This window comes from Cinclus cinclus, chromosome 12 (assembly GCF_963662255.1).
Source record: "Cinclus cinclus chromosome 12, bCinCin1.1, whole genome shotgun sequence".
Lineage (NCBI taxonomy): Eukaryota > Metazoa > Chordata > Aves > Passeriformes > Cinclidae > Cinclus > Cinclus cinclus.
Genome location: NC_085057.1, coordinates 7,554,281 through 7,566,610, shown reverse-complemented (window position 1 = coordinate 7,566,610; position 12,330 = coordinate 7,554,281). Strand labels below are relative to the sequence as shown.

General features: G+C 40.0%; 1 protein-coding gene across 1 annotated transcript in view; it reads left to right on the top strand.

Moving 5' to 3' along the window:
* Positions 1-12,330, top strand: part of PTPRG (protein tyrosine phosphatase receptor type G) — a 387,945-nt gene that overhangs the window by 247,471 nt on the left and 128,144 nt on the right. Inside the window, exon 5 of the mRNA XM_062500771.1 lies at positions 8,863-8,958. Coding sequence (XP_062356755.1) covers positions 8,863-8,958 — 96 coding nt within the window. The remainder of the gene's footprint in view (positions 1-8,862; positions 8,959-12,330) is intronic.

Below are 12,330 nucleotides of genomic sequence, written 5' to 3'. Positions count from 1 at the left end.
CTTAAGAAAGTAAGTTTACAAATTTCTTAACACTGCACTCCAGATGTGTGCAGACTTCACTTTCTGCTTGGTAAAACAATCAGAGGGTACAGGTAGAAAAACCTAGAAAATTAGAGACAGAGTACAGAGATATTACATGTAAGGTTTTCCAGCACTGGGGAATTTGGTGAGGTAGCCCATGGTGGGGAAGGACTTTAATTTGAGGTATTTTCAGGAATCCCAAGTTTTAGAAAGGATATAGTGTACTCACTCCTTGCATATTAAACCCTTTTGAGAATCTTGAAGTAAAACACCCACATTAAGCAGCTGCACTGGAAAAATTCCTCATGTTTCAATGGGACAGCTGTGACGGAACTAGTGCTGTCCCTGCAGCACAGACTGTCACACTTCCCTCCAGTAATCTGCAAGTATCTGCTGAGAACAGAGCTGAGCACTCTGTTTACTCTGCCTTTGGCATTATGATGAAGGTCTAGATAGAGGTGTATTCTGCAAAATATGAGAAAACCCATTATTATTTTTACCCTCCAAGTAAGCTCTTGTCCTGGCCTGGTTCTGCTGTAACTGTCCATCTTCTTCACAGTTCATAAATAAAAATAACTCTGCAAATGTACAGCCTGGAGGATTTCACATCCCCTCAGAGATAGGAATGGCCTTTCGCCCAGCAGAGTGCTGCTGAAAACGTGCCCCATCTGCTGCATAGCTTTGAATCCAGAGTGAAACTATAAATACCTCAAAATTTGTTCTGAGGCAGTTAGAAGTTCATTAAACCTCTTGGAAGACCTTGCTTTCTCCCACTGAAAACAAAAAAAAAGAAAAAGAAAAAGAAGAAAATCCCATCATCAACAATAAAAAAGACCACACACAGGACATTTTGAGTTCTGCAGTGCAAGAAGAGGAATTTGTGCTAAGACATGAGCTCTCAGAGGAATGAATACTTCTGCTAGTGCATCTTTAAAGTGAATGGGATATGAAATTGCATTAATCACGCAGGTTTTCAACTGTATCATTCTTCCCATTAATTTCAAATTTTTCAGACTTTTTTCATAAAACTTCTGCTTTAAAAAGGGATAGGCAGTGGCCACATGAGGAACTGAGACCCAAAAATGGGCAGTGATCAATGCAAGATAGCAGAAGCTCTCTAGTAGCCTTTGCGATCCAAGGGCTAATAGGTGGCCACTTCTGAAATTAGCAAAATACTAGATGTTTAAGAAATATTCCTACTTTAAAAAAAACAAAACAAAACAAAACAAAAAAAAAAAAAACAAACAAAAAAAACCCCACGCCAAACTATTTCTCTCCTTTGTTTTCATGAGCTTCTTAATCTTTTCAGGAAAGAAAGAGCTTTGCATTTTTAAGATTTTTCTTCCAGGCATGAAGGCAACAGCCACAGTGATTTTTAAATTGCAGTGAAGATTCTCCTGGAATCACATCATTCTAGTTCCTTGGACTTGAGGTGAAACACTGTTTGTCAGGAATCCTCTGATGGAAGGGTACAAATGAGCAATACTGTGTGGAGCAATCTTTTAGCCTTTTTTTATTTTTATCTCTTCTCCTTGGATCTCTTCCATCCCTTGGACATGTGGTTCACATCCCTTTCACAAGCTGACTGAGCACCCTATTGCAGCAGTTACCACCCACGTTTCCAGAAAAAGAGCCTCCTCATTTGTGTGTCTAACAAGATGCTGTGATGTATCTGGATACACAGGTAAAATTACCACAGGATGAGGATACTTTAAACATTTTTAGGAGATAAGAAGGAAGGGTTCAGAAAAGCCTCCTGCTCATTATGCTTCTGTTCTTGCCTATGTTTTAGTATTAAAGTGTTAGTTTTTTAATCTCCTGTGTTTGGAAGGAGGTCAAATATAAAACAACACTTGTAACACAGAGGAAGGAGGATCAGAAACAAAAGGCATTGCACTGGGGGTAGGTAATAACCACAGCTCTGTAATTCAAGGGTCTTGTGCATTGTGAAAGAGAAGACTTACTGCTGATTTTTTGTTGGTTTTGAATGATTTATAACATTTCACTTGTGGTGGAGTGTTGCAATCTATGTTGTCATGGAAATTCTATTGAATTTATAGTTCCATTTATCCAAAACGATTTTCCAGACTTCATTTCATGGTGAATCATATGGCTGTTACTCGGAGTACAAAGCAATTGCAAAAAGTTTCACGTTACAGAAAGCATAAACACTGACACCGTTATTTTCATATTACGGTAATACAAATGAATGTAACATGCAGCTTTTTAGCATCAAATGGGCCTTCCTTGTGTAATGGCTCACTGTGTACACACGAGATGGATTTTCATGTTAGGGATGAGAGCAGGCCTAAGGGGTATTTATTTCTGGCAGTAGAAATCAAGGAAGATTTTGGTTTGGCAAGGTCCTTCTCTCTTAATATTCAGGACTTAACGCTCAAGACACTGAGTGATGTGGCCATGATCCAGCAATGCGTGGGAGCCCACGGTGATCCCATGAGCTCTGGGTTTCCTCCCTGTTCTACTGAACTGTCACTGGACCACTCACAGGTTTAAATGCTGTGCAGGCTTACGGGCAGAAGTGCAACAACTACCATCGTTCAGGTTGAAAAAGACTCTGAAATTGCTTGGTCTCAATTTATAGCACAGGTAAACCCACTGCGTTGTTTGGAGACAGCAAAGCAAGAATTCATGCTTACTGTTAAAGAAGATGAAAGGGAAATTTACCATACTTCTGAGGGATATGAACATCTAAATTGAGTTAAATTCTGGTATTTCACTTGCATGATCTTATTCTTCCTGTTGTTTCAGCTCCTTTCATTTTTTTCAGCCTAGCATTGTATTCATTATCAAGTTGCAATTACATTAGGACAAAGTCCCTGTCTGACTCTCTGTTTTGCAGTTTTACCCAGCACACTTTTAGGCACTGTAGAATACTAAGTTATGACATTCAAAATACATCTCTCTACCTGCCTAACTATAGTTAAAAATTCACTGATGAATAATAGACTAGGCAGGAAAAACATGCCATTATCTGCTCCTGTTCAACTTTATCTTTTCAAAAGAATGCAATATACTCTGTGTTATTACATCAAGCTCTGGTAGGAGAACTGGAAAACATCACGATTCGCTCTTCCCCCTGCCTTTCCTAAGCAGGTTTTGAATATGTTATAAATGATAAGTTTCATGGACTTTTTAAAGAGAATATAATGACAAGTCAAACATTAGACTTTATTGCCCCAGTGTACATCTCACACTCCAGTAAACACACAGACTGCAGGACAGTTATTCTGAATTTTTAGTGCTGCAGTGAAGATTACATTAAGTCAGTAGAAAATTTTTATTCCAGCCAAATGGATCATGTCATCCAGTTCACTTGAAATCTATGCACATATTTAAAGCAAAAGTAAGTTACACACAAGCTTTCAATTAAGAAAAATCATGTATGATTCATAATCTTAGCAGAGAATTTATTTTTGTGCAAAAGGTTTTAAATCCAGTTGTAAAACTGGCTGAGAATAATTTATTCTTACAATGCAAGCAGCAAAGGCATTAATTAAGAATTAGTATATTCAGTGCTTAAGTCCGTCATTTAAAGCAAACATTTCAAAATTTTTGTTTCACCACTCTGCAAAGAGTTGCACTGCCTGCACTGCCTGGTTGTTGTGCTCTTCTGAAAATACTCTCAGTCTCTAAAGCAGTACATAATAATCCACACTGCTGCTCCCTCTGCATATTGCTGCCTAATTCATCAAAAAATTGGCTGGTCTATTGAACCTTTTATTTTTTAATGTTTTTTTTTTACCATGCTTTAAATTGCATGGTAGTCCTTGGATCAGTGGAAGAAAATGAGCAGAAAGATAATTCTGATGATCCTTTCCCTCACACCAGAATTCCTGATTCTATTGAATATTCTGTACTCCACATCTGTGACAGCACAATGAGCCTTTGTTCATTTTTTAATCTAAGGAGAAATCTGCTGTAGGAGGTTGCACAGGGTGATAGCAGCCCAATTTAAAAGTCTCAATTATTTATTTTTAAAATACTTGGCATCTGTCTGTGGAAAATGTACTTGCTTCGTTTCCAGTCTCTTAGAATTGCTTTGAACTCACTCACATCTTCTGGGATCTATCAAATGCTCATTGTGGCTTTTCTCTCATAAGTGCTGAATGAGTTTGGCCATGACAGTCTGTATTGGATGTAAACTTTCTGTCTTTGTAGTGGAGTAATGACAGCGAGGAGATGTCATGCACGGGAATGGTGATTTCTGTCTGGATGCCTGTCATGCCAAGCAGAGAGACAGAGCCTTTTATTTGTGGATGGGTGGCGAGGAGAAGCCATTCATTGGAAGCAGGCTCAGTTCTTGCAAGCCTGTGACATTTCATAATGAGGGTTTAGTCATTCAGAGGCAATTGCACTTAATAAAATCAGAACTGGTCTCTGGTGGGCAGTATTTCTCAGTAATACACACATTTTGGACAGCCTGTCCTTACAACATCAGCATGGTGGCAGCCCAGTTTGGCATCAAAATCTAAGCACAGAGCAGGGCCTGACATTTTGCCAGGTCTGGTTATCACCATATTTCTATAGAGGTTGGAAGAAAATTGTTGAAGAAAGGTGTTTCTTCAGGGAGTAGGTTGTCCTGAGGAAGAGGTGATTTCCTGCCCCCAGGGCATGGTGGAGGGGTAGGAGCCGGGAAGCAAAGGCTCTCCAGGCTGGAGAATCACCCACATGTTGGATGTACATGGTGTATTCACTTGTGAAAGTGTTGTAGGCTGGGAATAGACAGACCTGGAGTGCTTGGAAACTGTAATGGTTGGCCATTGGATCTTCCTGGACAGCAGAACCTAGAAAACATGACGTGTTTTTTCAGGGTGACTGGTGATTATCTCCTGGGTTATGGCAGAGTGGAGGCTTTCTCCCTAATCCTCTGTTTTAAGGCTCTTGTAACAGTCTGAAGATTTTGCCCTCGGTGATATTTTTTTCAGGCTTAAATCTGTGCTGTACAGCAAATCTCTCTCAAGTTTAAAAACAATTCTTTTATAGTGTGAAGAGTGTCAAAGCATGAAGTTTTCCCATTAAAAGCAAACTCTTGCCCTCTCCCTGTCTTGGTAAAGCTCTGTAGCTGCAGTAGTATTAGTGATAGCATTTTAGGATGGCAAGTGTTTTCCTGCAGGAAAAGTATCTTTGTTTCACATGGGATGGTGTGTCTCAGCTTGTCTTTACCGAAATACTGAAAACTTCAAGTTGCTTGGACACATTTGGTTTTTATGATACCTCTTTACAAGGTAAATGAAAGTACACTGCTGTGTTGCACACCTGAGATTAAGGAAAGCCATGTAAGCCTTTCCCAGCCTTGTTAGTTGTAATGGGGCTAGATGTGAAAGCCTTGTAGATCTCACATATTGTGCCATAGAGAGCAGGACACTCATGCCCTCCTGGACCTCTGCCACAGGGAAGGTTCTTTGGAGCACAGTCAGCAGGGATGTGAGGAACAGGGAATTCTGACTGCACACAGTAGTGTCACGCTACAAAGGGCATTTCAGGCTTTACTGCCTTAAATTTTTAAATTTTGGAAAATAGAAGCTCTTGTGGAATCACGTGCAAAAATATACAAAAATGCTGTTGTATGGGGCTGAAATCAGTTAGTGCCACAATTTAGGTTGGATGTGCAAGCTTGGGTGATTCTCCATTCTGCATTTCATAAATAGCATATTATAATACGATCCAAATTTTCTTTAGCTTAAAAGCCTCTTTGTTGCATTCTTAGCTGCTGCTTTTTACATCCCAGGCAGAGACAGTAGAAGTCATTTATATGCAAAGCACCCCATATATTGTATATACTAATTATATAATAAGGAGCAATAATGAAAATTTTCTAGCATGTTTAGGCCACTTAAGTATGCGGTGAAATTAATTTTACAGTTAACTGTCTTATTCCCACTTGGTACATAAAGAACCTTATCCCACCCACAGAAAATATTAAATTAACTATCTACTGATAAATGCCTTCAATATTATGTATATTATGGATAAAAGAACAAAAATACATTGGATACATTTGCATTTTATTGTAAATTGGGGAAAACTGATGAGGCTGTATTATGGAAGAGAACAATATGTGATCACATAATTAGAAAATTGCCATAATACTAATGCTCAGTGGTGTCCAGGTGTGGTTTTATGAGCAGCTTGAACCATGAGGCTTTGAGGGTGTAACTTTACTGTCTTTTTAACATTGTTTTTGCAGGATATGTGTGTGTAAAGTATATAATGATAATTCTCCCGACATTGTATTCCTAAAATGTTCCTTCTAGCTGTATGAGCGCACAAGGAACCTACTGTATGACAGATGACAATAATTTTTTGTACAGGACAGTTCCCCTTGATGTGATGGATGCAGAGAGAGCAACCACGTTCTCTGGAAAAACACCAGGGAGCAGTGGTAAAATGCTCCAATGTGTATGGTAATCAAGGCAGAGTGTGATTCTCGATTAGGCTATGAGATTGCACTGCTAAGATGAGAGAGCTGAATGAAAAACACTTTTACCAAAAGCCCTTTGCACTGGTGTGCAAGAGTGCATTGTAAAAATTATTTTCCTTAAAATGCTGTGAGCAAAATTGATCCAAAATTATTCTGGCATATGCTGAACTCACTCAGTGATGCTTTTCTTCATGAAGTCCTGTGAGGAATATATTGTGAAATGTTTTATGTAAGGTACAGATAATTTTTGACTCTATTTTAAAGAGGACCAAAATGTAATTTGATTGTTTTGCCAGGTTTGTCTGTGCTGGATAAACTGAAGTTTAAGCAATTTTACCTGAAACAAATTGTTTCTAATTTCTACATCAACGAATGGCTGTACCTTGCTCTGCATTTGTTCAATGCACAAGTTGTCAGGATCTGGAGGCACTGCCACCTTTGTGAGATATTGTTAACATCTGTGTGTGTGCTGTGAATATGCTGGGGATAGGAAGGCCAAAGAAGAGCAAGAAAATTGCTTTCAGATTTTATAAAGCTAGTGTGAGTGCCAAATTTTTTCACTTCTTTGGACAAACTGCTTGGAGCATGGTCTTCCTCCTGCTGAAAAAAGTACCTCTGCCTCTGAATGCTTTGATCTTCATGTTGGCCTTTTCCCCATACGGTGCTGTTTTCTTAACAATAAAACTGGCAAAGCACCTATCCACTACAACCAGGATATACAGTCAGAAGCCTGGGAATCGGTGAATGTGAGTAGGAATGTATCTGTGCAAGATAAAGGGCTATAATCTCTCTTGGCATATACAAAATATGGGGAAAATAGTGCATTTGTGAATATAGTAGGATGTGTCATGCAGCACTGTTTTGGAAAAGCCCAAGCAGGTGTTTGGGTTCTGCAGACAGACTTGCTGGAGGGAGCCATGGTCAGACCAGCAGTGTGTTGGGAGGCAAGGGCAGTCTCAGCTAGACCTGACTTCTCCCTCAAAACCATGAGCTGTGTGCCAACCTCTTACCATCATTGTAGTGCTGTGAAAAGGGCAGGTGCTGGGCAGCAGAGTGAGTGCACAGGCTCAGCAGGAGGCTACTGGCATAGAAGCCAGGGGGTCCATTCCCATTTCATAGCCAGGAACAAATTTTTTGTGTTTTTTTTCTGGTATTAATGAGCACAAGTGAGCATAGTTATCAGCCAAGCTGTGCTGGTTTGGGTTGTGAAACCCATCTGGAAGGTTCCCTGAATGGCCACAGGAGCAGCCGCTCTGAAGTTGAGTCCTTGTGCTTGGCTTTCACCACTGGGCATGTGGTTTTAATTTGTCTTGTGTAGACTACATATACAATAAATGTTACCAACACTGAATTTATTCTGTGACCACGTACACACCTGCACAGTGTAGTGTTGAGAAAGGGAGTGCTCCATGCTTTAAACCAGATCCTTTTGAGCAAATCATGGCTGATAGAGGTGGACTAACATCTGGGGCTTCTTTTGGAATGGAGGGGTTGAGCAACTACTGGAGAAGCAGCACTGTGTTCATACAGCTGGTAGAAGTGGGAGCTCAACTACTGTGGGAAGTGGAACAAGAACCACACAGGAAATTAAGAGCACGAGCACCCCCAGGCCTGTGTAGGCTGCCCTGATTCGTGGCACTTGTGTAGTGAAGTGGGATTGTTTACCAGCAGAGTGTATAGAGGAAGATGTTCTTTGTTCTCTTGTATTTGTGTGATTCCAACACTTTTAAGTTTTGGGTAGTCATTGTTCTCACCTGCTCTTACTTGGGCTTTGTGCAATTACTGATATTTAGTATTCATTTTAAAATGGCATCAGTATATCTGGTTTTGTTTCACACTTTTTGGAGAGTACTAACACTTTGGAAATAAAAGTCATGAAATTTAACTGAAGACAGGGAGAAGTGTGACCTTAACTGATAGACCTGAATATCAGAGGCTCATAAAAATGCATTGCTATGGAGACAGACTTTTATCTTACAAATTACTTTAGGAGTAAAGGAATAACTCCAAACATTGAAATCCTTTTCAAAATTCTCTATGGATTTTGAGATAAATATGTTTAGCACATTTAACAGAGCGGGAGATGAGCCTTCAACGTGCAAAGAAATGAAGAGATGCTGGCAGAAAGCACAAAGTTTAACATCTGAACAGACTGGCCATACTGTTTACCCTTGGATTTGGTATTAAAATGAATTGCATCAACTCTGTTCCCTGCTTACTGTCCTAGCAGGGCAGTCATGCTATTAATCAAGATGCTGGTTAAACAATATTGTTCAGCAGAATTCCTTTATCTCAGGTTCATAACACTGGGTTTACATACAATGTGTATGCATTACATCATGTGAAAACTGTATGAATCAACACTAACGTGATTCTGTTGTTGGTTTTAATTTTTGCAGATGCAGATTTACTTCTACAATCCTGATGACTTTGACAGTTTTGGAACAGCAGTTCTAGAAAACAGGGTGGTAGGAGCCATGGCCGTGTTTTTTCAAGTAAGTTAAAACAAAGGCTATATCCATAAACCAAAGTGTTCACCAAGTACTACTGAATTCATTGAATTGTTTCAAGCTTAATGGATGCATCTGTTTTCTTGTTCCCACCTGTCTAAATGAAAGATATTTCATATTGTCTATGTGTGATTTAAAATGTAAATAAGTATATTTAAAAACGTAATGAAAAATTTTGCCTGGATTGTTCTGACTTTATAGCTACTCTACAGATGTGGATTGGAGAACACATTTATCATGGAACTTCCCTTGCTGCTGAAGCACTTTGCTGCAGTCCCTGGAATACTAACAAACCAAGACCAACTGGTTTTGTTTAGTGAAAACTTAAAATTCAAATGTAGCTTGAGAGAAAATTAATCAATACGTTTCATCAATCTTTTCTGTATCAGATTCTTCTGAATTGTCATAGTAGGAAGTTCTTGAACAGACCAAGTTTCCAAATGAATGAATTTATGCATCCACTTGTTTGAAATGCACCCTGAGAGATGCAGATCTGGGGGTGCTGGGTGAGCTCATTTGTGGTTCCACACGCTCCAAATCTGCAGGATGGGGCAGGGTGATGAGCGTGTCACCTGTGGCAGTGGCATTCAGCAGTGTGAGCTCCTTGTCACCTCACGCCAGAAACGGGGTCTCACCTTTCTGACTCGAGGGTGAATTGACGAGAGGGAGCTGGAGCTGCTCCACACCACCAGGCTGTCACAGGCAGAGAAATAGCTAATGAAGATTTGAAATGTCTTGAGGTCTTGCTTTTCAGAAGAGAGGAAAGGAGGGAGGGAAGAGCAAGGGAACATGCTGATCCTTTGTGAGGTTTCACTAGTTTTTACTGAGGAAGAAAGTGATCTTGCTGTTATCTTTGTGAAGCCAGATAAAAAGGAATATGCAAGTACCCATATGTAAATACCTCCATTTTTCTTATGATGTTAGAATGACAAGCCTGACTCTGCTGCTCAAATTAGGTAAGGTTGTCTTTTTGCATGTCACTGATTTTGATCAAATGCTTTGATAAGGAGAAAAGGACAGATCCTTGTATTGCATAAATTGCTGTAACTCTGCTGACATCAGTACAGCGGAAGGAGGCATGTTAAATTCATCACTGTTGGATTCTGAGCACTTCTGTGGCATTTCACATTAGGGCAAAGTTGGTGGAGCTGTGATAATTTGCAGTGGCGTAGCATGATGATGATTCCCCAGACTTCTTAATCTCAATGTACTACGAGAAGCTTTGGGCAAGTTGAATTTGGCATATGAGACAGAAGTTTAGAAGCAGAGCAACCAAAGGCTGGTTTGTAGCACAGTGAAGCATTGTGGGTTTGGGGTGTGTGCCGTGTCAGAAGGAACATGGGTTTGTGCTGTGGTGTGCACCACGTGTTGTGGCATCATCTGTCTGGAATTTAAGTGCTAAATTACTCTGATGGGCTCACATCAGCCATGGGAAGCACTGCCCCATGTCACATCACTTCCCAATCCCGATGTGCCATGTATTTCCTAAATCCATTTTTTTAACGGGTTCTTTAAACTCTGGTAGGACTGTGTTTGGTATTCCCCACCTGCAAAGCCGAGTGCTACACTTACTGTAAGTCTCTCTTTGCACAATTCCAAGGGAGCCATTAAAATAACTTACAATAGTGTGTTACGATGTTAAAACCCCCATCTTTGATTGTCAGAGACCTCAGGTTTTTCAAGACCTCAACTGAGTGTTGTAGTCCCCTCAGGGAAGCAGAAATCTACACTTTTCATCATTCCCAGCCCTGCCAGCCACAGGACATGAGGCTGTCAAGTCTGGATGATGGTGCAGCTGGGCTCCTCTGCTCTGGGAACTGTGAAATCTGAGGCCATTACTGATGAACACTCTCTGATCTTTTCCAGAGAGTGGGGTCAAGGCAATTCTTTGGCAAAGTGACCCAGGGACAACCTATTTTACAGCTGCAAGGATATGGCTGGGGGGGGAGGAGGGGGTTGGCATATTTTCCTTTAGGTTGAAATGAAAAATCAGTGCTGTGTTGTTAAACTTGTGAGTGTATCGGGTTTTCCTTCTGGGCAGCTTTGCTCTGAGACAGAGAACGATTGAGGATGATTTGTAAAGCCCAGAGTCCCCAGTCTAAAAGGGCATATAGTGAATTCTGGGACCTGTAAATAAACTTTAGGGACACCAGTGTGACAGCTGCTATTTTGGCCATCATGAGGATTTTCCAGAACTAGTCCCATAGGGCTTGGATTGTTGTACACAGGGTTAACAAAGGGTTATTAATGGATAATGATAATCCTTTGCAGATCCCTACTGCGCTTGACCTAGGTGCTGTTTTAGCCCCATCAGCTCTGTATTTTGTGCTGGGCTTGTTGATCTGTGACTTGGGAAAACCTTTTAATTGAGAAATGCTTGGTGTTCCTGAGCCTTGCTCGCCAGGACTCCATGCAGATAAACTTGCCATGGCTAGAATTTCATGCAGCTAATTTAAAGCTGTCTTTTAAAATTGATTCCTAGTGACTTTTGAGTGAAGTGTCCCTAAGATGTAGGTGGTCGCATTTTGATTGACAGCTTATGTTGTTCAAGTACTACAGCTTTCTATTTTCCAGAGCTTTGATCCCATCTTGAACTCATTTACCTAGAACACAGCTTTTAAAAATTGTAGCAAAAGAGGTCATACTGTTTTTTACAAATGCATTAGAAAACTGTGTCATGCATGCTTTTCTGTGCAAATATTTTAACATAAATTATTGGATATGTTTGCCATTAAGACTCGGATTTTTGTTAATGTGGTAATGCTGTGTTGGAATGAATGTGCACAACACTGGCTGAGTTTATAGTCTGCCAGGTATTTTTTGTTTGACTGATGTTCATAAATGTTCCTTTGAAAATCAGGTTCTCCAGTGAGTGAACATTATACTGAACTATATAATTATTGGTGAAACATTAAATAATTAAGTACCCTCTTTCTTCCTTTTTAAATAATTTAACTTGGACTATACCAGAATTTTCCTTATTGAATTCATTATTTCAGGGGCAATTTCCAGGTAAAGTACATTGGTTCTGAACTTGGATAATTGAAGCGCTTGGAATTTTGTTGTAATTAAAGCTGTGCTTTTCTCATTACTTTCATTTTAAGCTCTGTTGATAAATGCTATTTCTGTTTGTGTGCTGCAGGTTAGTTGATCTGACCAAAAAAAATTACTAAACTAGGAAAAACAGGTCTTGCAAATACAAACTGCTGCTCATCTCAGTACCTCACTGGGGATAGACACTGAGAGGGTCTCACACAAAATAGCACTGTGGGGACTCTATAGCAGGTATAGTCAATTTGCAAAGGATGAGCTGGCCTAAATCTCTAGCTGGATTTTCTTTGTTGTGAAAGAGAACTC